Source organism: Scyliorhinus canicula, chromosome 8 (genome assembly GCF_902713615.1).
Source record: "Scyliorhinus canicula chromosome 8, sScyCan1.1, whole genome shotgun sequence".
Lineage (NCBI taxonomy): Eukaryota > Metazoa > Chordata > Chondrichthyes > Carcharhiniformes > Scyliorhinidae > Scyliorhinus > Scyliorhinus canicula.
This window is the reverse complement of record NC_052153.1, coordinates 6,298,290-6,325,595: the sequence shown is the minus strand read 5'-3', so window position 1 is coordinate 6,325,595 and position 27,306 is coordinate 6,298,290. Positions and strand designations below refer to the sequence as shown.

The 27,306-nt window shown below is 48.2% G+C and overlaps 1 protein-coding gene across 1 annotated transcript; it reads right to left on the bottom strand.

The window, feature by feature from the left end:
* Positions 1–1,506: 1,506 nt before the first annotated feature.
* LOC119970082 (protein C9orf135-like) lies at positions 1,507–26,004 on the bottom strand. The gene is made up of 6 exons (XM_038804092.1): positions 25,555–26,004; positions 19,371–19,485; positions 14,041–14,159; positions 7,577–7,645; positions 2,620–2,680; positions 1,507–1,995 (listed from the first exon to the last, which is right to left on the bottom strand). Exons 1-6 carry the CDS (start codon positions 25,671–25,673, stop codon positions 1,816–1,818), a joined length of 663 nt encoding a protein of 220 aa, XP_038660020.1. The 5' UTR covers positions 25,674–26,004; the 3' UTR covers positions 1,507–1,815.
* Positions 26,005–27,306: the final 1,302 nt, after the last annotated feature.

Genomic DNA, 27,306 nt, shown 5'->3' with positions numbered 1-27,306 from the left:
TGCTCACCCCAGTCCAACTCCGGCATCTCCACATCACAAATAATAAAAACAATACGTTGTGCGCTAGAATCCACCATTAAGGAGGTCATAATAGAATACTTAGAATATCATAATTTGGGGCAGCATGGCGGCACAGTGGTTAGCACTGCTGCCTCACAGCACTGAGGTCCCAGGTTCGATCCCGCTCACTGTCCGTGTGGAGTTTGCACATTCTCCCCGTGTCTGCGTGGGTTTCACCCCCACAACCCAACGAGATGTGGAGGGTAGGTGGATTGGCCACGCTAAAATTCCCCTTAATCGGAAAATAAATAATTGGGTACTCTAAATATTTTCTTAAAAAAGAAAATCACTGATCAGGCAGAGTCAACATGGGCTGGCGAAAGGGAAATCGTGTTCAACTGGAATACAAACAGAAACTGCTGGAGGAACTCCGCAGGTCTGGCAGGGTCTGTGGAGAGAATCAGAGTTCACGTCGGTGTTCTTTCCCCATTCCCGATGACAGGTTATCGAACTGAAGCACAGCCAGCTCTGTGTCTCACTCCACAGGCGCTGCCGGACCTGCTGAGATCGTTCAGCATTTTCCGCTATCAGTTCACATTTCCAGCATCCGCGGTATTTCGCTTTGGTCCGTGTTCAACCCATTCACTCCTGAGTTTTTCAAAGGAGCGACAAGCTCGATAGATAAGGTGTAAATGGGGTGCACTCGGATTTCCAAAAGGCATTTGATAAGGGGCCATATCAAAGGTTACTACGCAACATTAGATTGCATATTGTAGGAGGTAACATGTTGGCATGGATAAGGGATTGTTTAGAGAGTAGGGGTAAATGGGTCTTTTTCGGGTTGACAAGCTGGAACTAGTGGAGTGCCTCCTGGATCAGTGCTGGGACTTCAACTATTTACACTCTACCTTAACGATCTGGTCAAAGGAGCCGAATGTACGGTCGCTAAATTTGCCCATTACCAAGACAGGTAGGAAAGTATGTTCCCAAGAGGAGGTAGAGAGTCTACACAGAGGGATATGGACATATTTTGTGAGTGGACCAAAAACATGGAAGCACGTGAACTTGCCCACTTTGGCAGGAAGAATAGAAAAGAAGGGCACTATTTAAATGGAGAGAGATTGCCGAGCTCGGTGGTACGGAGGGATCTGGGTGCCCTGGTACATGAATCGCAAAAGGTCAGTTTGCAGGTACGGCAAGTGGTTAGGAAGGCAAATGGAAGGTTGGCTTTTATTGCAAGGGGAATGGAATCGAAAAGTAGAGAAGGTTTATCGCAGCTGTACAGGGCCTTGGTGAGATCACACCTGGAGTAATCACTGCAGTTTTAGTCTCTTTATTGGGAAAAAAAGGTTATGATTGCAGTTCGCAGAACTCTGCAGGCAATGCTGGGATGAGGGCTGGATCTTATGTTCAGGAGAGCTTCGAAACGCGCAAGAGCCCGAGAGGATTTGACAGAGTAGGTACCAAGGGGATGTTTCCCACTTGTGGGGGAGACTAGAACCAGGGGACAGTTGAAGAATAAGATATTTATTGTTCAAGGACGGACGGTAGGGCGGGAGTTGAGATCACAGCCAGATTCGCCATGGCGGAGCAGACTTGCTGGGTTTACCGGCCTATACTCCTGCTCCGAAGTCCGATGTCTGCATTGCTTTTGCTCAACAAAACAATGTCAGTACAATGATCAAATGTATTAGAAAAATCCTAAAAGCAACAAATAGATTGAAACATTCTCGTTCGAAAACGGAAAAAAAAAGGTAAAAAAAAACCCCCTCCCTGCTTAAAATATGCTTGCTGCCCACAATGGAGGTTGGTGGCTCAGATCAGGCGAGAGGCTATTGGGTTGAACGGTGGGAAGAGAGCTTTTTTGATTTCGGCGTTGGCATATATCCCACTTTCATTGAGCCAAGTGTTCCGGCCGTGGCGACGGTAATCGTCCGTGTCGACAAACTGCGAGTGGCATCTTCGATAATCCCCATCTTCCTCGGGACCCTCATCCTGGGCAGGGGAAAGGGGAAGGAGGGGAAGGAGAGGAAAAGTCACAGCCGTTACCCTGGATTGCTAGGTTTCAGTTGCACCATAAACGCACACGTCACCCGTGACGTGGACTCGGCCTGCAAGCGGCCATTCCCAATCCCCGTGCTCGGGAAATTGGGAAAGCTGTGCGGCAAATTCCAATTTTAACGTGGATGACGGAAGGGTCCTGACTAAACCAGAGCAGCGTTCGTGCACTGAGGTAAGCCATGGTCATAGAAATATAATCAGGAAAATATACGCTGCACTGTGGTTCCTTATTTTTGGGCTTTTGAGCAGAAAAAGTTCCATTTGGCAAGTTCTGCAGTGGAAAAGATTACATGGTGCCTAATCACTGCTGTCACAGTGGTCTGATGATGATGGTGGGCCAGTCTCTGCTAGCTATTAAACACACTAATCCTTCGGGATGCCAAGATAAACTACTGGTGCAGCACATGGGGGGGGGGGGGGGGGGGGGGGGGGGGGAGGGGGGGGGGGGGGAAGGGAGTGGAGGAAAGAGTCCGACATTCAGTGACCCATTACGCAGAAATTTTGCTTCAGGTTATTATTTCGAACACAAAAACCTAGCAGACGTAGATTCAGACTTACGGGATGTGGAACAAAATCGGTTGTCGGCACGTAATCATGATTATAAGTTGTTTCGAAGAACCTGGAAAAGAGAAAAAAAAAAGGCACAGAACGAGACGGTCAGCTTTAAATCGGGAAATTGCAAATAACCCGTATCTTCAGAAAGAAAAAAAGTGAAACTTTGAAATTGTGGTGTCGTGGCGGGGGGGAGGGGGCGCGTGACAGACCAGAGTCCCAGTTGCTGTGGCGACATACACTTCTCCACGCAGACTGTGGCCTGGATCCACTGTTAGTGACGGTCGAGGATCCGACTTTCTCTCTATCACATCATCGTGTCTTGGGGTAGGGGCTCGAACCTGGACCCTTCTGGCCGCAGAGGTTGGGGGTGGGGGGGCACGACCCGCTCTGCCACACCAGCTTCACTCTGTAGTGCAGGTGCCTATTGCTGCACAATAAAAGGTCATTTTTCCAGATCACATTTTAGTGACTCCTGGTGCAAAAGCAAATCTGAGAAAATGTGGGTGCGCTACCAGAGAGAGGGAAAATGGAACATGGAAACAGAAGTGAACCCGCCTCTTGTTTTAACAATTTGTTTGCGGACGGTCGCTGGTTAGGCCAGCATTTATTGCCCATCCCTCGTTGGCCCCCCCAGAAGTTGGCGGTGAGCTGCCTTCTTGAACCGCTGCAGTCCCAGAGGTGATAGATAATAATAATAATCGCTTATTGTCACGAGTAGGCTTCAATGAAGTTACTGTGAAAAGCCCCTAGTTGCCACTTTCCGGCGCCTGTTCGGGGAGGCCGGTAGGGGAATTGAACCCGCGCTGCTGGCCTTGTTCTGCATTACAAGCCAGCTGTTTAGCCCACTGTGCTAAACCAACCCCCTTGATACAATAGGGGTGACATTCTGAGAAACGATTTTCACGGAGGAGGGCGAGGTGAATTGAATTATTATTACGGTTCCCCTTGTCTGGCAGACAGCAATAGTTTAATTTCCAACTTAATTTATTTCCCTCAGTATCCTTTCCCTGGTTGAAGTAACCCCTGGTGTGTTTACCAAACCCTGTTCTTTGAGGTCAACAATAAATCCACAGCAAATTCTTGAAGTGAAACAAACCTAGGATTTATTAACACGGTCAAACCCCGAGGGGTGGATCGCAACATGAACAGGCGTTCACACTCACGAGCATTAAAGGGAAAGAGGTTACTACAAATTGCAAGTTACTTTAAATCAAAAAGGTATTTCCATTAAATGATGTGAGGAGAGGGGGGGGTAAGTCAACGTCCAATGAAGGTTCTTTTCAGGTGGTTTTGCCTGGCAGAATTCCTGGTCTTTGTCCAGGAATTGGATCTCAGTTGAGGATGCAGGAACGTTGTATTCTGAGAATTAGTTTACTCTCGAGGGTGAAATGCTGGACTGGATTCTCCGACCAGTGACGCCGAAATCGCGTTCGGCCGGAGAATCCTCGATTATGCCGGAATCGGGGGCAGCGCCATTTTTGCGATGCGCTGTCCCCTCAAAAACCGTCCATTCAAGGAATCCGCCGCACGCCATACGGACCTCACCTGAGGCCCTCCCCCAATGCTCTGCCCCCAAACAGCCAGCTCTAACATTAAAGTTGCGTCCCCTGTTCTGTGTTCGCCTCTGGCTGGTCGCCACACTACCAGCAGGATGTGGAGGCGTTAGAGAGGGTGCAGAGGCTTTAGAGAGGGTGCAGAGGCTTTAGAGAGGGTGCAGAGGCTTTAGAGAGGGTTCAGAAGAGATTTACCAAGGTGTTGCCCGGTATGGAGGGCATTAGCTGTGAGGAGAGGTTGAATACTGGAACGAAGAAGTTTGAGGGGCGACCTGATAGAGGTCTACAAAATTATGAGAGGCATAGACAGAGTGGATAGTCAGAGGCTTTTTCCCAGGGTAGAGGGGTCAATTACTAGGGGGCATAGGTTTAAGGTGCGAGGGGCAAGGTTTAGAGGAGATGTACGAGGCAAATATTTTACACAGAGGGTAGTGGGTGCCTGGAACTCGCTGTCGGAGGAGGTGGTGGAAGCAGGGACGATAGTGACGTTTAAGGGGCATCTTGACAAATACATGAATAGGATGGGAATGGAGGGGTACGGACCCCGGAAGTGCAGAAGATTTCAGTTTAGACGGGCAGCATGGTTGGCGCAGGCTTGGGGGGCCGAAGGGCCTGTTCCTGTGCTGTACTTTTCTTTGTTCTTTGGCTGCTGTTGAGTAAAGAGTCAAGAGATCTGCTCCTTTTCCCAAGCACCTTGATTTTTCCTTTGAGCACACTCAGCATCAAACTCTATCATCACATCACATGCTCCCAAGGGCAGCTGTAGCCTTTTTACATATCAGTGTCAATTATTGGATCAATGAGACATCTAATTGGAATGTTTCTTAACCCATTCCTTAACATTCTGGACCCCCTACCTCCGGCCAGAGGACACTACCCAAGTACCAATTGGACCAATCGCTGAGTGGACACGATAATCACAGAAACCTGGGGTCACATCAATTGCTCGTGTTTCTGAAATAAAAGGCATCGTGCTGTGTGGTGATCCACCACTGTATATATATATGTGTGCCTCTATTAGGGGATGTACAATAGTACCTGCTATTACAGGTTTGCTGGTAAGCCCCTGCCGGCTAGCTCCGCCCACAGGGAGCAGTATAAATATGCATAAGCTCTCCTGAGCTGCCATTCTACAGCTGCAGTTGAGGGAATAACATATCACTGTAATAAAGCCTCTTTTGTACCGTTTTGTGTTTCTGTGTGCAATTGTTAGCGTATCATGCTGATACTGGAGTCTGAAATAATAACAGGAAATGCCTGGGCCTAGAAGCACACACAGTGAACAAACAGCTGGATTGGGGTTTTTCTTTTTGTCATTTTGATCGCATCACAACCAAAGATGGAAAACAATCTCCTCCCACACTTGGCAACTTTCTTGGTCAGAAGTGACCCAGGCTTCCCGATTCACAGCTGTCTTACTGCATCTGGCCTAGTGTCTTTGGAATATCGCTTCCCACTGAGGACGGTAGATTGCTGCAAGTTTTAAGGACGATATACTAAAAGAATGGCTTCACTCGCAGAAATTCTCCTTGCGGCAACGCTGAAGTAAGGGATGTGCCAATTTTGGGGGGGGGGGGGAGAGAAGGTGACGAGGGATGGGAGGAGGCACTGGAGGAACAGGAACCCTGACACGGGAATCAATGGCCCGATCTCTGTGGGGTAGATTCTGTGAAACCTTTCAGAGATCTATTTGGATACCACTGTGTTGTGTTATAAACAAATGCTGGACCATAAATCTGTGTTTGAAAGGCTAATTGGTTAGGGGTATGGCGACAGTATGTTACTGGACTAGCAATCTAGAGGCCTGGACAAATGACCTGAAGACGGAGGTACAAATCCCGCTATGGCATCCGGACAATTTAAATTCAACCAATTAAATAAGTCTGGAATTTACAGCCCTTCTCAGCATGGAGCTACTGGAGTGTTGGAAAAACCCATCATGAATGTCCTTCAGGGAGGGACGTCTGCTGTTCTTAACCTGGTCTGGCCTACATGCGACTCCTGACCAACACCAATGTGGTTGCTCTTAATTGCCCTCATAAATGGCCCATTGGTAGAGGGATTGAGTTTCGGAGCCATGAGGTCATGTTGCAGTTGTACAAAACTCTAGTACGGCCGCATTTGGAGTATTGCGTACAGTTCTGGTCGCCTCATTATAGGAAGGACGTGGAAGCTTTGGAACGGGTGCAGAGGAGATTTACCAGGATGTTGCCTGGTATGGAGGGAAAATCTTATGAGGAAAGGCTGATGGACTTGAGGTTGTTTTCGTTAGAGAGAAGAAGGTTAAGAGGTGACTTAATAGAGGCATACAAAATGATCAGAGGGTTAGATAGGGTGGACAGTGAGAGCCTTCTCCCGCGGATGGGGGTGGCTAGCACGAGGGGACATAGCCTTAAATTGAGGGGTAATAGATATAGGACAGAGGTCAGAGGTGGGTTTTTTACGCAAAGAGTGGTGAGGCCGTGGAATGCCCTACCTGCAACAGTAGTGAACTCGCCAACTTTGAGGGCATTAAAAAATTTATTGGATAAGCATATGGATGATAAGGGCATAGTGTAGGTTAGATGGCCTTTAGTTTTTTTTTCCATGTCGGTGCAACATCGAGGGCCGAAGGGCCTGTACTGCGCTGTATCGTTCTATGTTCTATGTTCTATGTTTGGAAATGACTGCTACTACAGTCCAAATTGGGAGTTCCACCTTAAGGTCTACAAGACCAGTTGAGGCTTGTATCGGTCACTTGCCAAGTGTCACTGTTTTCTTTTTCCCTTCTGGGAAGGTGATTCATGGCCACCTTCTCAAAATGATAATTCAACAGGGGTGAGGCCATTCGCGCTGGCTTTCCCACCAGCACCCTGTCAATGAGTAAAGAGGTTTCTGGTGTTGGATCACCTTCAGGGGCAGCTGCATCAGGGAGAAAAAGGAACACAGAGGTTCTGCTGATGGGGTGAGATAAAATAAGGTGGAAAGAAACTCGCGTGGAACATAAACAGCGGCAGAGGCTAGAGGGGCCGAATGTCCTTTTTTTTGTACTTTTCAATTCTATATAGCATCAAAGCCTATACAGCTGTGGAAGACAGTAGCAAAGGCAAGAAAAGACAGATTGGAGGGGTGGATGAGATAATGGACATGAGTAGGGTGCTCTTTCGAGGGACCGGGGCAGACTTGATGGGCCGAATGGCCTCCTACTGCATTGTAGAGATTCTAAGGTTCTTACAGGCTCCGTTAAATACTACCCCATTACAGAACGGCGCAACCTGCAGTCTCAAAGAAATCATGAAGAATAATTTTTGTAAAATAACATGGAAATGCGTATATGAACACAAGTTATTGCCCGCACCGGTTACTGCTTTTCAGAGTTCTGTGTCTTCTTAATTTTAACCTGATATGAGACTTTAAAAACAACTCACATTTTTGAATGGTCCGGAGAATGTCTTGGCAGAGCTGCATTTGCGCTTGAGTCAAGGCAACCAGAGGTCCTGGAGTTGGAAAGGAAACCGATAGTTTAGATAGATAATTGGTTGATCGAAAAACAACATGGCATCATGTACCGAACTGGGATGACGATACAAATAAAACAAGTGCTCACAATTGATAACGTCATTAATGGGAACGATTCCCGGTGATGGCCATGGAGTGGAGTGGCCGCACATTTGGTGGCTCACGCTCAAGGTGGATTTTTTTCGGTCCTACACCACCTGAATGGTGAGGTATTCGAGGGTAATGGATATGTGAGTGCCCAGCGAAGGTGATACTCCACTGGTGAGGTCGGTGTGTGGATCAGAGGACGAGATGTGCCACGAGTAAGAGAGAGCAGTTAGAGCAAGAAGGTTTTCGTAGTGGGCCACAGGTGAAGATGGCAGAGGGCAAGGGGGCAGCGCTGCCCGCCCAGTGGCCGACGGAGCAGCTGGTGGTGTTTTTGAATAATAGATTCCAGCAGCAGAGGAAGGAGGCTTTGGCCAAGGTGGTGGGGCTGCTCAGTGCGGCGCTCGATCAGGTGGATCACCGGCAGGAGACTCAAAGCCTCGCGGTCCAGAAGGTGGAGGAGTCGCTGGGGGAGCGTGATGACCTCAGGTACTGCAGGACAAGTTGCTGTCAGAGAACGAAATAGGGGAAGATGGCTGATATATACAAAGAATTGATGGAGAGGGCAGGTGCTCCAGTGTAGGATATTAAACACAAGCTGGGAAGAGGGGCTGGGAGGGGAGGTGGGGGCCGGGACATGGGCAGAAGCCTTGCAGAGGGCGAGTGCATCTTGGTAGTGTGCGCGGTAGGGCCCCATCCAGTTTAAAGTGGTGCATAGGGCCCACATGCTGGTGGTGAGGAGAAGCAGGTTCTTTACAGGGGTGGAAGACAGGGGTGAGCAGTGTGCTGGGGGAGGGGGGGGGGGGGGGAATCATGTCCACATGTTCTTGGCCTGTCCAAGATTGGAGGGGGGCTCTTGTAGGGGTTCTTGGACGTGTTGTGGGGAGGCCGTTTTTTTTGTCCTTTGCCTCCCTGATAGCCTGGAGACCAATTCTGTTTTGTTGGTGGGACTCACAGCCATCAAAAGTAGGGATGTGGGTGAGCTACTTGGCAGAATTCCAGAAGTTGGAGAAGGTCAAATTCGCTCTGCGGGGGTCGGTGGAGGGGTTCACCTGGAAGTGGAACCCGCTCATTGACTTCTTCAAGAAGAATTGAGGAGTTAACAGGGGGGGGGGGGGATAAGGAGGTAAAAAATTAGGAAGGCGAGATGTGGTGAGGTGTTGGTATCGTGGGGGGGAGGGGGGGGCGTTGGGAATTTGTTTGTTTCGGTAGATCTGTTGTTCCTCTGATATTTTGCGGATCTATGTAAAAAGCTTTGAATAAAAATAGTTTTAAGATAATTAATGTAAACAATCGATAAAATAATAAAAGGATTGCACAATTCTGAATATTTCACCGTTTACATAACAATTTGTTACAAAATGCAGGTCTCCTTAATTTACAGAATGTTAGGGAAGGATCTGATCCACTCCGGATTTATGTTGACAGATCACACGGTGATTGATAGATCACACGGTGATTGACAGATCACACGGTGACTGACAGATCACACGGTGATTGATAGATCACATGGTGCTAGATCAGGTTGAATTGGTTCAATTCTCAATCATTTCCATGCTCTTTTTGAGCTTTATAAAGTCGGGGATTGGGCTGTCACAATCTAATCATCCTATATTTTATCTGTGGAATGGTGTTTTTCACCATTCATCCCATCGCACATTTATTCTATTCAGCGGTGTAAGGGATGGTAGTGATGGGAGGTGGGAGTCGAGAGTTGTTATTCAAGTCTACACAGCACTCCTAGCTGCCTATCAGCAGGGGACACATGTTCAGTTGAACGGAAGTATCATTCTACACCAGCAACAAGCACCATGGGTTAAATACGATAGCACGGTAGTATAGTGGTTAGCACAATTGGTTCACAGCTCCAGAGTCCCAGGTTCGATTCCCTGCTGGGTCACTGTCTGTTTGGAGTCTGCACGTTCTCCCAGTGTGTTCGTGGGTTTCCTCCGGGTCCTCCGGTTTCCTCCCACAGTCTAAAGATGTAAAGTTAGGTGGGTTGGCCATGATCAATTGCTCTTAGTGCCCAAAAAGGTTGGGTTGGGTTACAGGGATAGGGTGAAAGTGTGGGCTTGGGTAACTTGCTCTTTCCAAGGGCTGGTGCAGACTCGATGGCTGAATGGCCGCATTCTGCACTGTGAATTCTATGGCTAATTCTTGCAACTCCATATGAAATTAAAAATGAAATGAAATGAAAATCACTTATTGTCACAAGTAGGCTTCAAATGAAGTTACTGTGAAAAGCCCCTAGTCGCCACATTACGCCGCCTGTTCGGGGAGGCTGGTACGGGAATTGAACCGTGCTGCTGGCCTGCCTTGGTCTGCTTTAAAAGCCAGCTATTTAACCCTGTGCTAAACCAGCCCCAAACCAGCACTACGGCCACGGGTCCTAATATCTCTTTATTCGGCTTAGTGTCAAATAATGTCTGATGATAACAAAGATGAACGGGTTAGACCCATAGAATCATAGACTTTACAGCGCCGAAGGAGGCCATTCGGCCCATCAAATCTGCACCGGCCCCTGGAAAGAGCAGCCCACTTAAGCCCACACCTCCCCCCATCCTTATAACCCAGTAACCCCACCCAACTCTTTTGGACATGAAGGGCAATTGATCCTGGCCAATCCACCTAACCTGCACGTCTTTGGACTGTGGGAGGAAACCCACACAGACACGGGGATCCTCTCCCAGTGGAATGATTTTCAAGGTCCCAAGTACTCACAACCCATGGGGGTGACTCCTGGAAGGACAAGGGGCTGGATTCTCCGTCCCACCGCGCCACATTTCTGTTTCAGCACGCCGGCGGGATGCTCCATTACGCCGGGTGGTCAATGGGGTTTCCCATTGTGAGGCAGCCCTGCCGGGAAAACGGAGCATCCCGCCGGCGGAGAATCCAGCCCGTGGACTCTCTCGCTCCCGCGTTTTCTCCAGAAAGCCTGTGAATGCTGTATTTATGGAAGTGCAGTGAACCTGAATGAATGAATCAACAGGAAAACCATTACTAGCTGCTAACAAAGACCAGGACCCTCCTTCTCCCTCCAGCATGGCTGTGAACGATGTATTCCTGAAACGGCAGAGGCCTGAACGAATCTGCAGTAAAGCCTCGTGGGGTAAGGTACTGGAAATGACCATCTGAAACAAAGACTCCTTTTCCCTTTTATTGATGTTTTTTTTCACCCCATTCTTCCCCTCTGTGTTTGTCTGTCTTGTGTGTGCGTGTGCAGAGGATGGGGGAGCAAGTTAAAGCAGGGAATTAGATAATAGTTAACCAGTAATATTTGCTGCCTATTTCATTACAGTTCTTGTTATTAATAAACAGTGATTGTGTTGAAATTTACAAACCTAGTGATTATAATTATCGGGCAGCCAAGGACCAAAGACTTAGGGCATTTTTCTAAGAATTAATGGTTAATTCAATTGTGTTGCAATTCCAGGTCAAGTGGAGCTGGAATTGACCACACACTTGCCAAGGGGGTTATAACAAATGTCACAATCAAAGATTACAGACAGCGTGTTGCAATTATTCTGTAGTCTTGATGAGATGCTATCTGGATATGAGAGTCCTGACAACAGATAAACAGGGTGGAAATTATGTTTCAGTCTCTGATCATCCAGGGTAATATTCAGTTCCCTCTTAGCCCCAGAATTGTGAAAGTGGGAAAGTGCAAGAGAGACTGTTTTACGCATGCTCGCTTGTAGGCATGATGTCTTGCAGTAGTCAGCCAGTTTTGCAACATCATCATTTAACATGTCGCTCGGATCTGGGTAGGTATGAGCCTGTGTGTTACAGCAGTTCTCACCTGCACAGTTAAACCTCTGGGACCGGTTTTGGGGCAGGTCGTTGGTATCCAACTTCAACTGGATTGGGGCTAAGACGGATCTCTGAGCTAGTTCATTCATCTGTTTCCTCCAGGTGCTCGTCTTGTCACCCATATGTACCCTGATCCTTTTGTCCCAGAGTTCAACGGCGTCAGTGACCCAAGAACTCTTGATATTTTGAGAGGTGGGGCAGTGGGGCAACGTGCCAGACTGTATTGTATGCTGCAGCGAGGTTGAAGAAAATTGCCACGGATTTGAGTTTCTGTGAAAGCCATTCTTGGTGAAAGTGGTGAATGCGAGGACCTGGTACACGTGTTTCTTCCTTGTCGAAAGCCTGCTTGATCTACAGTCAGGATGTCCTCTACTTCTGGCTTGATCCATAGGATTCTCAGCTCTTCTACCTTGAACCATACTGATAGCCAGGATATTGGTCGGTAGTTTGATGGTAATTTTGGTTCTTTGCCTGGTTTTGGGAGGGCGATGACTTTAGACATGCACCAGGATTTAAGGCTTGAAAAGTTAAATCCTGCAATAACCTCGCCAGTAAACTGGCCAGGACCTCATGGGGATAACAAGCCAAGATGCTAAGGACCTCTGCACTTACTATCATGTACTCAGCTGCAGAATACTGCACCCTCGCATGATACCAGTCTTCCCGCAACCAAATTCATCGATGGTATTGTTTGACCAACTCACCTCCTCTGCCTCCCAGTCCTGAGCAACATTGCTGCCCCATAACAAGAGGGCAATGGCAACAGGCAAGCAGCTGCAGCCGGTCTATGCCAACCTACGCCTGCCCTTACTAAAATACTTCCTCAACACACCTGCAGTTCGCCTTTCCCCATGCTACCTCATGCAGAACGCTCTTCTGCAAGTTGCAATTGATGCCAAATCAATTGTAAATTTTAAATCTGAGATGGATTGTTTTTTTTTGTTAAGGAAAGGTATAAGGGAAATGGGGCCGAGGCAGGTTGAAGGCAGATCATGATCCCATGAGCCTGGCTCAAAGGGCTCTGCCTCCTCGATACTAACAGCATGAGCATCCCTTTCATAAGACTTCTGTAGAGAGCCTTGGGCGGTTTTACCATGGTTAAAAGCTCAATAAAAATGCAGGTTGTTGTTGATCACACTGATGTGCACTACAGCCATGGCAGGAACAGCACCGAGTGCTTTTGTTACTGAGGCACTTGCGGGATAAGTTCCGATTCAGAGGGGGGAAACTTATTCGGAGCAATTTCAACTTGCAAATAAATCTCAGGGTGTGCCAGAGGAGAGATATCTCAGCCAAGCCAACTTCAATTGGAGTATAGAAACTGGCCTGTTAAAAGAAGTGGAGGGAAAGGGTTCTCAAGTAGCCCCGAAACGGAAGGCAGGGAGGGATGCACTCCAGCTGTTTAACTCTTTTGTCCATGAGAGAGAGGGAGAATTAAGATGTTAAAAACTTACCAATTGCAATAACTTTGTGCTGATTGAGTGCAGCAAATTCCTCACTTAAAATTGTAATTGTCTTCTGGGAAAGTGCAACTTTAAATGATACATCTTTAAGCAAATCAGATTTTCCCATTGTAAAAAAAAAGTGCAATAAAACAGAAAATGCTGAAAAATTTCAGTAACTGTGAGGAAAGAAACAGAGTTTACTTTTGAGTCCATAAACTCCTGTTGTTCAGTTAGCACAGTGGGCTAAACAGCTGGCCTGTAATGCAGAACAATGCCAGCAGCGCGGGTTCAATTCCCGTACCAGCCTCCCCGAACAGGCGCCGGAATGTGGTGACTAGCGGCTTTTCATAGTAACTTCATTGAAGCCTACTCGTGACAATAAGCGATTATTAGTAGAAATATGAAAACACTGTACTGTGTAAATTGAAATGCTGTACTTGCCCAAATTTTTCCATTCGTTAAAAAAAAAACTTTTTAAAAGCAAAGTTGATTTTAAGACGCAGACGGAATTTGCTTGCTCTTTCTACTTACCTCCCCGCCCGCTGTCTCTCTTGCGAGCCACCTCTTCTCCCAATGGCCTATCCTCTTTGCCGCTTCCCTCTTCCCAACCCTTGCCGCGAGGAAGCGAGAGAGGGAGTGGGATGTGCTCTGAGTGGGACGGTAGGAGAGAGGGAGAGAGTCGGCGAGGGCGCGGGGCCACTCCAAAGTGGCATCAATCGGGTCACGTGGACGATACTGAATGAGGCAACTTAAAACGGGGACTTACGGTTTAAGAATGATATTGAAATCTTTAACCACAGTGCCACCTATTGAAATACCTCCGATGTGTGTGCACGCACAACAACAACTTGCATTTGAAAATACCTTTCCTGTAGAAAAGGCACATCAGAATAGTGATTGTGAAACATCATTTGACAGAACACACGAAATACGGGTATCGTAAGCAAGAGTGTTTTGGATTTACCAATGCAGATAAGCACACTCAAACCTTCAATTAACTTTTTTTTTTAAAAAGCATTCTTTTAATGGCCTACCTCTTGAAAAGTTCTTTTGCCACAGTTCTATGATCCGCTATTGGTACTTTTTCCCTCTGTCGATAATCGCCCTTTAAATTAACTTGAGACATGCATTCCTCTGTCGTGGTGCTCCAATCCTGTAACAAAAAAAACACCCAAGTGTCAATTTCATGAGCCCTCCACCCAAAACTGAAGAAGCTAGAGACCCCACGACATCTCTTCTAAATGCCAATTTTGGCGTTAATGTAGATCAGCAGACGAAGAGGGGAACTTGTTGTGTTCTGTGGTGTTGCCGTCGCAATGATGCACACAGAACATTTGCTGACTTAGCTAGGACGATGATTTATTGATTAACGTGGAAAAATAACAAACAGAATACTATACAGATTAAATTACTATTTGAGCTTCGTGAACTCTCCTGGAACATCCCTATGTGCAACTGTCCTCTTGTACGGCTTACTACCAACTGGCGATGTCACATGGCCAATGTCTGACGCCACCAGCTGGTTGGAGGTCGCATTGCTAACTATGTTCAATATTATTCACAGGCATATCACCACACTTGCGTGTGGATGCAGAGGCTGTGGGAAGGGTTTTAAATGAATATTTCGTCTCCGTGTTTACAAAAGAAATGGGCGATGCAGTTACAGTAGTCCAGGAGGAACACAGTGAGATATTGAATAGGAGAATCATAATGAGAGAGGAAGCGCTGGGTTGAAATCCTTGAAAGTTGATGAGTCAGCCAGGGCCAGATGGATTGTTTCCGTGGCTACTGGACGAGGTCAGGGAGCAGGTAGAAGATGCTCGGAGGATGATTTTCCAATCCTCACTAGATGTAGGGGAGGTACCGGAGGACTGGAGGAATATAAGCATGGTTCCATTGTTTAAAAAGGGATTGAAGGAAATGCCAAACAATTATAGGGCAGTTGGTCTTGTGCGTGTAAATTAGTAGAATCAATCCTGAAATATAGGATTAACTGTCAGGTAGAAAGACATGAACTAGTCAGGGATGGTCAGCATACAATCTTCAGGGTATCGGAACAGCCGGAGTTACACATGGGGAAGAGGGTCGACGCCCTTGTTTTCACTTCCCTAATCGCACGCCGGAGAATCCTGCTCGGCTGGGGATCGGCAGAACCGCCCACAGCAGCAGACTGGCTGGCACACCTGGCGGGATTCTTCATTGGGAGAAGATCAAGTACACCATCCGAGGGTCGGAAAAGGGCTTCCTCAAAACATTGGGGGGGCGGGTGGGGGGGGGGGGGGGGGTAGTTCAGCGGCCTGTTCCAACTCCTGTTCAAGGCCAACAGCGACTAGGGAAAGAGTGAGAGATGGGGAAGAGCAGACAGAAATACAAATGAGAGGGGTGGTGGAGGGAGGAAATGAGAAGGAAGCGCAGGGGCACCACTGGAAGAAGGGGCAGGCAGTCCCCCCCCCCCCCCCCCCCCGAACCCACAAGGCCTGCAACAAAAACCACAGAAGGAAGCGGGAACCAGTGTTGAGAAGGGGAGAACCGGAGCATAGGGATAGAACGCCCAGAGTGAAGCCAGCAATGGTTCCATGGTCCACCCTGGACATTTAATTACAGATTGTTTGACTGAATTCAAATTTCACCATCTGCCTAGGTGGGATTCGAACCCATTACCCAGAGTCTCTGGACGACTAGTCCGATGACATTACCACCATGCCGCCCGCCGACTATTGAGGTGAGTTTTGAATGAGTCATAATCTCCCCCATCCCCAAGTCAGGCAAACAGCAGCACCCCCCCCCCAAGTATAGAGCCTCTGGGACACAGCCACTGCCCAAGCAACATCGGGTACAGACCCGGTGGCTGAGGGCCTCTGCAGCTTAGAGCGACGTCTCCCCTGAACCCCAGGAGTAGAACTCACACTGGTACTACACCCAAGGTCAGAGGAGCTGTTGGGGCCTGTAACGCCAAGTCAGCCAACACACACACAACTCTGGTCGGGGGACCCACCTACCTAGAGCCAGGGCTTTACACCTGACGCAGCCCAACAAGGACGAGTGCATGCAGTTCAACTGCATCGCCGCACAAGAATAGCCCCCATCAAAGTCACTGTCCAGGTCAATCGCCACCCATTGGAAATGGAGATTGACGCTGGGGCTGCGGACACGGTAATGGGACGGGAGACGTATCAGAAAGTTCGGATTGATACCCAACTCCTGGACCAAAGGGATACTGAGACAGGTTTGCCAATGTACACCGGAGAACTGTTGGACATCATAGGAACAACGATGACTCCAGCTACCTAAGGGCAGCAGTCCGTCTGTTTCCATTGATAGCGGGAGGGTGGGGGCCTGGACCCAGTCTGTTGGTGCCGGGTTTGGGGGGGGGGGGGGGGGAGGGGCATTTTTCACACAAAAGAGGTCACACACCTGGGGTACCGGGTCGACAAGTACAACTGGCACCCGATGGAGGAGAAGGTAGGGGCATCAAACAAGCTCCCACACCTGAGACGCGACCGAATTATGGGTGTTCCTCAGACTCAAATTCTTCCTGAACTTGGCAACAATCCGAGCCCAACAGCATGCACTCTTTAAAAAAACAGCAGGGCTGGGCATGGAGGGCGTCAGTGTTCCTCAAAGTCAGGGGCACGACCCGCGGGCGGGTCGCTGGCGGGTGTCGGGAGGGTTGCGGAGCTGTTGTCCGCGGCGCTCCCGATCGCGCAAATCTCCGCGCAGCAGCCGGCTTTTCATAACGCCGGCTGCAAGCATGTAAACAAAAAAAATCCGGCCGCTTTGCGCGCACGATGATCGGCGCGCATGCGCAGTGCGGCCACTATTTTTAAAAAATGGTTGCAGCTTTTTGTTTTACAAGTTCTGTAGTGGTTTTTATTCATTTATTTTATTCATTTAATTTTTATTTTTTCATTTATTTATTCATTTTATTTCTTTGCAAGGTCGGGGGTGTTTTATTGATTTTTTTTGTTTATTTTACTAATTTTTAAAAAAAAGTTCAGGGGGGGGTTTATTTGATCAAATTTTAAAGGAAAAAAATGCATAACTTTGGACAGATGGAGACTCCATACTTTCCGACACCGGAAGGCTTCACCTTCATCCAGCAGGTTCCATTGGAGGAGTGTGTACGAGGGCCAAAGGGACCCAAAACCATTTCCTCCATTTTTGTCAGCAGCAAACAAGGCAAGAGAAAATGGTGGGTCGCGCAAGTCGGCCGGCGTGGGTCGCGAAGGTCGGCCGGCATACGTTGCGAAGGTCGGCCGGTGTGTGTCGCGAAGGTCGGCCGGGTTGGGTCCCGAAGGTTGGCCGCTTGGTAAAAATGTGTCCCCGGAAAAAAAGTTTGAAGAACACAGGCCTAAGTGAAGCGACAACTATCGTCCTCCAGGCTGCAGACGCACTACAACCCTCCCAGGCCACTCTTCACCACGTGATGCCTCCTCATATGGCATCCGGATGGTGTTAGCCCACCAGATGGACGACGGGACAGAGAGGCCAATAGCCTACGCATCGAGACCTTTGGCCAGTGCACATCGTAGCTACGCTCAGATTGAGAAGGAAGGGATGGCTGTCATCTTCTCAGTAAAGAAATTCCACCAATACGTGTATGGGAGCAGTTTTACGATCGTAACGGCCCACAAACCATTGCACGGGTTGTTCAAGGAGGACTGAGCAATTCCATCGAACACGTCGGCTGGGATAAGCGTTGGCCGCTACTACTGGGCAGCATACAAGCATGTGTTCGAGTTTCACCCGGGCGCACATGTCCCACACACGGACGCTTTGAGCCAAACCCCCTTGCCAGCACGCCCTGATCGCCACCAGTGGCGGGCAAAGTTGCATCAGTCTTAAATTGTATGGATACCCTGCCTGTCACTGCCTCACAGATTCGTGAGTGGAGATAAAAGGACGTGACCTGAGTGACGTTAGGCCACATCGTCCGGCACAAGAGACAGCAGGGAAGACTACCTGAGGAACTGCAGCTTTTCACGACGAAGCAACAAGAGCTTAGTGTGAAGGCGGCAGAGTCCCTTGGGAAGCCCATGTTCTGGTCCGAGCCAGGGCGGAGAGACCGTATTGCAGGACCTGCACAATGTCACCCAAGAGTGCCCAAGATGGAGATGCTCGCCAGGAACTAAGTTGGGAGCCAGGACTTGATGGGGGATCAGCAAGTGGTTGGTGCAGCAATGCACCGCATCTCAAGATCATCACAAACTCCCATCAGGAGCGGTTAGCACTGCTGCCTCACAGTGCCTGCGACCCAGGTTCAACTCCAGCCTCGGGTGACTGTGCGGAGTTTGCACGTTCTCCCTGTGTCTGCGTGGGTTTCCTCCGGTTTCCTCCCACAGTCCAAAGATGTGCAGGTTAGGTGGATTAGCCACACTAAATTGTCCCTTAGCGTCCAAAGGTTAGGTGGGGTTATGGATTTATAGGGGAATGGGCCTAGGTTGGGTGCTCCTTCAGACAGTCAGTGCAGACTCGACAGGCCGAATGGCCCCCTTCCGCACTGTAGAGATTCTAGTATTCTATGATTCTACGAGTACAGGAGCGCCCCTTCAGCCCTGCGAGTGGCCAGGCCAACCCTGGGTACACGTTGCTTGCTGACGCCGCTTGACCTTCTCAAGGTTCGATGTTCCTATTAACAGTGGACGGCCATTCCAAACGTCCATCAAATGCCGGACACCACTTTGAAGCGAGCATCGAGAGGTTGTGCCTTTCATTCAGTACCCACGGCATCCCGGAGCTGCTGATTACAGATAACGGCACCCCTTTTACTCGCGAGGAATTCTCGCACTTCATGACGTCTAGCGGGGCCAACACACATTCGGACCGCCCCATACCACCCCTCTTCAAACGGCCTTGGGGAGTGGGTGGTACAGACATTTAAGAGGGGCGCGAGGAAGCAGACCACGGGATCCATGGAGCCAAAGTTGGCGTGGTTCCTATTCCACTACCGTGCCACGCTGCCCACACCGACCGGAGTGACACCGGCAGAACTACTGATGTGCCGAAGGCTGAGGACCCGTCTTGGCCTTACATTCCCCAAGGGCCAAGGGACAATACCCCACCAGGATCCCAGACACAGACAACTAATTCTCTCCGCTGCTTTGCGGCCTGCATATACTTTTGACATAAACCCATCTGCTGTAAACCTCGTTGGGACGCCTGTGACTGTAATAGCTGGAGTACCCTGCTAGCTCATCAATCAGTTCAGACACTTGTCCAATCCACCGAATACAATGAGCTAAAGGCCAAAGTCTATCTTGATTCAAGCAATAGCACCCGAGCCTGGATTGTCAATGGGAAAATTAAACATAAATCTCAAAATAGAAACTATTTTCTCATTTAATAATTCAAATTAATTCCTTACTCCTTCGGGAACACTCCGAAAACGTTTATACGTTGAGCGGTGTAGGTTTTTATGGCAGCCCTCTGGGACCGTGTCCACATCGTAATCCTTTGGTTCTGCCTCTCTATGCTGATACCTACAAAGATAAAGATATGAAATCACTGCTTAGGTCCCAGCTGAAGTATCAAGTCTAAATCTAGGTGCCAAACATTTGGAAGGAAAATGTCAAAGACTGGATAGGGAAGGTGGTGGTATAGTGGGATTGTAAGTGGACTGGTAATCCAGGGAAATGCTCTGGGTCCCATCTGACTGCAGATCGTGAATTCTTTTTTTTTTTTAAAAGAGTACCCAATTCTATTTTTTCCAATTAAGGGGCAATTTAGCGTGGCCAATCCACCTACCCTGCACATCTTTGGGGTGTGGGGGTGAGACCCATGCAGACACGGGGAGAATGTGCAAACTCCACACAGACAGTGACCCTGGGCCGGGATCAAACCCTTGTCTTTAACGCTGTGAGGCAGCAGTGCTAACCCACTGCCCCACCGTGCCGCCCTGGTGAATTTTTAATTCAATTAAAAGCTGGAATTGAAAAGTCTAACGCAGGCCATTGTCGATTGTCATAAAAACCCATCTGGTTCGCTAATATCCTTTAGGAAAGGAAATCTGCCGTCCTTACCCGGTCTGGCCTACATAGAACAAAGATAAAGAACAAAGAAACATACAGCACAGGAACAGGCCCTTTGGCCCTCCAAGCCCGTGCCGACCATGCTGCCCGTCTAAACTAAAATCTTCTACACTTCCGGGGTCCGTATCCCTCTATTCCCATCCTACTCATGTATTTGTCAAGATGCCCCTTAAATGTCACTATCGTCCCTGCTTCCACCACCTCCTCCGGCAGCGAGTTCCGGGCACCCACCACCCTGTGTGTAAAAAAACCTGCCTCGTACATCTCCTCTAAACCTTGCCCCTTAAACATGTGCCCCCAAGCAATTGACCCCTCTACCCTGGGGAAAAGCCTCTGACTATCCACTCTGTCCATGCCCCTCATAATTTTGTAGACCTTTATCAGGTCGCCCCTCAACCTCTGTTGTTCCAGTGAGAACAAACCGAGTTTATTCAACCGCTCCTCATAGCTAATGCCCTCCATACCGGGCAACATCTTGGTAAATCTCTTCTGCACCCTCTCTAAAGCCTCCACATCCTTCTGGTAGTGTGGCGACCAGAATTGAACACTATACTCCAAGTGTGACCTGACTAAGGTTCTATACAGCTGCAACATGGCTTGCCAATTCTTATACTCAATGCCCCGGTCAATGAAGGCAAGCATTCCGTATGCCTTCTTGACTACCTTCTCCACCTGTGTTGCCCCTTTCAGTGACCTGTGGACCTGTACACCTAGATCTCTCTGACTGTCAATACTCTTTAGGGTTCTACCATTCACTGTATATTCCCTACCTGCATTAGACCTTCCAAAATGCATAACGTCACATTTGTCCGGATTAAACTCCATCTGCCGTCTCTCCGCCCAAGTCTCCAAACGATCTAAATCCTGCTGTATCCTCTGACAGTCCTCATCGCTATCCGCAATTCCACCAACCTTTGTGTCGTCTGCAAACTTACTAATCAGACCAGTTACATTTTCCTCCAAATCATTTATATATACTATGAACAGCAAAGGTCCCAGCACTGATCCCTGCGGAACACCACTAGTCACAGCCCTCCAATCAGAAAAGCACCCTTCCATTGTTACTCTCTGCCTTCTATGACCTAGCCAGTTCTGTATCCACCTTGCCAGCTCACCCCTGATCCCGTGTGACTTCACCTTTGTACCAGTCTACCATGAGGGACCTTGTCAAAGGCCTTACTGAAGTCCATATAGACAACATCCACTGCCCTACCTGCATCAATCATCTTTGTGACCTCTTCAGAAAAATTCTATCAAGTTAGTGAGACACGACCTCCCCTTCACAAAACCATGCTGCCTCTCGCTAATATGTCCATTTGCTTCCAAATGGGAGTAGATCCTGTCTCGAAGAGTTCTCTCCAGTAATTTCCCTACCACTGACGTAAGGCTCACCGGCCTGTAGTTCCCTGGATTATCCTTGCTACCCTTCTTAAACAAAGGGACAACATTGGCTATCCTCCAGTCCTCCGGGACATCACCTGAAGACAGTGAGGATCTAAAGATTTTTGTCAAGGCCTCAGCAATTTCCTCTCTAGCCTCCTTCAGTATTCTGGGGTAGATACCATCAAGCCTTGGGGATTTATCTACGTTAATATTGTTCAAGACGCCCAACACCTTGTCTTTTGGATCTCAATGTGACCCAGGCAATCTACACACCCTCCTCCAGACTCAACATCCACCAATTCCTTCTCTTTGGTGAATATATTGCAAAGTATTAATTTAGTACCTCGCCCATTTCCTCTGGCTCCCCACATAGATTCCCTTGCCTATCCTTCAGTGGGCCAACCCTTTCCCTGGCTACCTTCTTGCTTTTTATGTACGTGTAAAAAGCCTTGGGATTTTCCTTCACCCTATTGGCCAATGACTTTTCATGACCCCTTCTAGCCCTCCTGACTCCTTGCTTAAGTTCCTTCCTACTTTCCTTATATTCCACACAGGCTTTGTCTGTTCCCAGCCTTCTAGCCCTGCAAATGCCTCCTTTTTCTTTTTGACGAGGCCTACAATATCTCTCGTTATCCAAGGTTCCTGAAATTTGCCGTATTTATCCTTCTTCCTCACAGGAACATGGCAGTCCTGAATTCCTTTCAACTGACTCTTGAAAGCCTCCCATGTGTCAGATGTTGATTTACCCTCAAACGTCCGCCTCCAATCTAGGTTCTTCGTTCCTGCCTAATATTGTTATAGTCTTCCCCCCAATTTAGCACATTCACCCTAGGACCACTCTTATCCTTGTCCACCAGCACTTTAAAACTTACTGAATTGTGGTCACTGTTCCCGAAATGCTCCCCTACTGAAACTTCTACCACCTGGCCGGGCTCATTCCCCAATACCAGGTCCAGTACAGCCCCTTCCGTAGTTGGACTGTCTACATATTGTTTTAAGAAGCCCTCCTGTATGCTCCTTACAAACTCTGCCCCTCCTTAGCCCCTAGCACTAAGTGAGTCCCAGTCAATATTGGGGAAGTTGAAGTCTCCCATCACAACAACCCTGTTGTTTTTACTCTTTTCCAAAATCTGTCTACCTATCTGCTCCTCTATCTCCCGCTGGCTGTTGGGAGGCCTGCAGTAAACCCCCAACATTGTGACTGCACCCTTCTTATTCCTGATCTCTACCCATATAGCCTCGCTGCCCTCTGAGGTGTCCTCCCGCAGTACAGCTGTGATATTCTCCCGAACCAATCGCGCAACTCCGCCACCCCTTTTACATCCCCCTCTATCCCGCCTGAAACATCTAAATCCTGGAACGTTTAGCTGCCAATCCTGTCCTTCCCTCAACCAGGTCTCTGTAATGGCAACAACATCATAGTTCCAAGTACTAATCCAAACATCTGCCTTGCCCGTAATACTTCTTGCATTAAAACATGCACTTCAGGCCACCAGACCCGCTGTATTCCAGACATGTGACTCCAGACCCATAGCGACGTGGTTGACTCTTAGCTGCCTCTGCAAGGACAATTAGGGATGGGCAATAAATGCTGGCACAGCCAGCGACGGCCACACATGTCCCATGTTCGGGGCAGCACGGTAGCATTGTGGATAGCACAATTGCTCCGCAGCTCCAGGGTCGATTCCGGCTTGGGTCACTGTCTGTGCGGAGTCTGCACATCCTCCCAGTGTGTGTATGGGTTTCCTCCGGGTGCTCCGGTTTCCTCCCGCAGTCCAAAGATGTGCAGGTTAGGTGGATTGGCCATGCTAAATTGACCTTCGCGTCCAAAATTGCCCTTAGCGTTGGGTGGGGTTACTGGGTAATGGGGATAGGGTGGAGGTGTTGACCTTGGGTAGGGTGCTCTTTCCAAGAGCCGGTGCAGACTCGATGGGCCGAATGGCCTCCTTCTGCACTGTAAATTCTATGATAATCTATGATAAACAATTTTGTGATTAGCAGTGCGAATCACTGTGCCACGTGCCGCCGCTCACTGCTTTTCCAATAGTAAAAGAATTCGCTGCCTGCAAAATGCTTTAGGACGTCCTGAGGTTATCGAAGATGTTATAGAAATGCAAGTCTTTCTTTTCCCCTTTTAATAGTGCGGGAGCAGGGTGGGACATTCTGTTTAGGCGTTGAAGACTTGTCAAGGTGATGATACTCATTTCGTGGCAGCGAGGCCCAAGAAACTGCAGGAAAAAGTTGAATGACCTCTCCAGAGCAACCACGGTAAACTCTCTGCCCACTCTCTTTGAACACCTGATATTTTCTATATATGAACATAAAAGAGGGAGCAGATACCATTTGGCCGTTCCAAGCCTACTGTGCCATTCAGTTGCATCTACTGCACGATGACACCAACTTCCCGACATTCTTTCCCTGCTACTGGTGAGGAAGACAACAAGATGCAATTTTTGCAAAGCAAACAGGGTAATAGGGCAAATTGCATGGCGACTCATTGGGCCTGGTTCCTTGTGGGGCAGTGGATGGTGCCTGCCGGTCAGAAGCTCCAGGTTGAAGTCCCACTTCAGGATTTCTTGGCCGTGGAAGGTGTGTTCATAACGTGGCCAAACGGGTTGATTGTCAGCCTGCAAATCCTTCCTATACACCTGATGGCAGGGGTGTAAGAGTCGGAGAGTTTCCTGGTCAGCCATACTGTAGAAGGCAACAGCAAACCACCGCAGGATTTTGCCAAGTATAACCATGCGCCAACTCAACGTAAGTCTGTGGTCACCAATGCCCTCTTAAAGCCTGGCACCTGAAGGAGGAGGCTGATTAACCACCTTGCTATGGAATTAGCACACAAATAACAGTGACACCATTAACCTCAATGTTACTTTGACAGCAAATGATGGCCCAACAAACAGAAACTATAGTTAAATGGGTGAGCAAAATGAACAGCACACAGCCCGCTCTCCACTACCTCACTCTGCGTCTTAGAACCATAGAAAGGTTACGGTGCAGAAAGAGGCCATTCAGCCCATCGTGTCTGCACCGGCCTACAAAGGGCAAAAAGAAACTTGAAGCTCATTTTAATCCCACTTTCCGGCAGCTGATACATAGCCTCGCAGGTTCCAGCACTTCGGATGCAGATCCAGGTACCTTTCAAGCGAGTTGGGCATTTCAGCCCTCGACCATCAACTTGGGCAGTGAATTCCAAACACCCACCACCTACTGGGTGAAAACATTTTCCCTCAAGAAGTCCCCTCTAATCCTTCTACCAATCCCCTTAAAATCTCTGTCCCCCTGGTAATTGATCCCTCAGCTAGGGGGAAACAAGTCTTTCCTGTCTACCCTTTCTAGGCCCCTCATACTTTTGTACATCTCAATTAGGTCACCCCTCAGCCTCCTTAGTTCTAAGGAAAACAACCCTAGCCTATCCAATCTCTCCTCATCACTGCAATTTTTGAGCCCTTACAACTTTCTTGTAAATCTCCTCTGCACTCTCCCCAGAGAAATTACATTCATAAGTTCATCAGATATAGGAACAGAGTTAGGCCATTCAGCCCATTGATTCTACTCCGCCATTCTATCATGGCTGATATGTTCCTCACCTGCTACCTACAATGTTACAGACTAAGAACTGGATCGCAAAATCAGCCAGAGCATCTCCTCCCTGGAACACATGACCTCGGGGCGGGAGTCGGCAATCTAGCCTCCCGAGCCTAAACACCTTCGATGTGATCATGGCTGATCCCATCCTGGCCTCAACTCTACCGTCCTGCCCGTTCTCCATAACGTCCTTCCTGTAATGTGGTGACCAGAACTGCACACACAGTTCCAGCTGTGGCCGGACCAGCATTTGACACAGTTCCCATCATTACTTCCCTGCTTTTGTGATCAATACCTCGCCCAATAAAGGTAAGCATTCCGAATGCTTTCCCCAAACCTTTTACGTTTTGCTGTTATACCCAGCTTACCTTCCCCATTTGCCTCTGGGATCATTGTAACCATCAAAGGAGGAAAAAGAGCTACAACATCCCAGAATATTCGATGCTAATTTAGCGACAACAAAAAAATGCTGGTGAGCTTAATAACTTCTTTACAGAGAAAGAGCTGTTCAATGTGCAATGAAACTGATCGGTGTCGATTACTCACCAGTTCAGCACCAACACAGGCCTGCCATATGTCTGATGGGTTGAACGAAGAGTAAGAGAACCTTTGCGATCAGGATAGTCAATTTCAAAATTCCTCCGATTGTTCAAGTTTGCCCACATTGCTCTGCCTCGCTATCTTTTATCTAACTTCTTTACTCACACTCAAATGTTATCCCCTGTTATCTCTATCACTATCTCACTCTTACTGCCTTGTGCCTCACTGTCACTGTCGTTTGCCTTCTATCTCACTAATTCCTCATCACTTTTCCTAAATATGTCCTTTGTCAATTCTTCTTCGTTGTCTTGGTGTCTCAGTTTTTAATCTCTTTTTTCTCTCTCGCAAATTGTCTCACTCCTCTTTCTCAAGTTTTTAGTCTCTTACCTCTCTCTCAGTTCTCTTCTATCTCTCTCTCTTTCTCAGTTCCCTATCTCGTTCTCTCTCATTTATCTCCTATCTCACTCCTATCTCTCTCTCGGTTCTCTCCTATCTCTCTCTCAGTTCTCCCCTATCTCTCTCAGTTCTCCCCTATCTCTCTCTCTCAGTTCTCCCCTATCTCTCTCTCAGTTCTCCCCTATATCTCTCTCTCAGTTCTCCCCTATCTCTCTCTCTCAGTTCTCCCCTATCTCTCTCTCAGTTCTCTCCTATCTCTCTGTTCTCTCCTATCTCTCTCTCTCTCAGTTCTCGCCTCTCTCTCAGTTCTCTCCTATCTCTCTCTCAGTTCTCACCTCTCTCTCAGTTCTCCCCTATTTCGCTCTCAGTTCTCCCCTATCTCTCTCTCAGTTCTCCCCTATCTCGCTCTCTCAATTCTCCCCTATCTCACTCTCAGTTCTCCTCTATCTCTCACTCTCAGTTCTCCCCTATCTCACTCTCAGTTCTCCCCTATCTCACTCTCAGTTCTCCCCATCTCACTCTCAGTTCTCCTCTATCTCTCACTCTCAGTTCTCCCCTATCTCACTCTCAGTTCTCCCCTATCTCACTCTCAGTTCTCCCCTATCTCTCACTCTCGGTTCTCCCCTATCTCTCACTCTCGGTTCTCCCCTATCTCTCACTCTCAGTTCTCCCCTATCTCTCACTCTCAGTTCTCCCCTATCTCTCACTCTCGGTTCTCCCCTATCTCTCACTCTCAGTTCTCCTCTATCTCTCTCTCTCAGTTCTCCCCTATCTCTATCTCTCAGTTCTCCTCTATCTCTCTCTCTCAGTTCTCCCCTATCTCTCTCTCAGTTCTCCACTATCTCTCTCTCTCAGTTCTCTCCTATCTCAAGTTGTTGACCTCACTTCTTACTCCTTCTTGACTTGTTCTGTTTGTTTATTTTTGGTGCCTCCTCTGCCTCGTTCACCAGCTATCTTTCCCTCTCCTTATTCTAATGGGTACCTTTTCTGCTTTTGCTGTCAATATAATTTGTTGCCTTCACTTTCTTGTCTGCTCTAATACAAGTATTTTGCCTTTTCTCTGTCGCTCACTCTTTCAGTTGGTAGCTCTCACTTCTGTAAGGGTCACTTTCTGTTTTTGCCTACCCCCTTACTTTGTTATTGGTCTGTATGTTAGCTACTTTCTTCTCTAAATAGATCTCTCAGTTGCTGAACTAGCTGTTGTCTTTTTCTATTGTTCCGGTTATCTCCTTCTAAAATAGGTGGCACCTTATTTTATGCCTTCTAAAAGGTACAGCTACCTATATTTAATCTGTCTATTGATTATTGCTACCCCTCCTTTATATGACCAATTATCCCAAATAGTAAGTCAGCTGAGCGTCA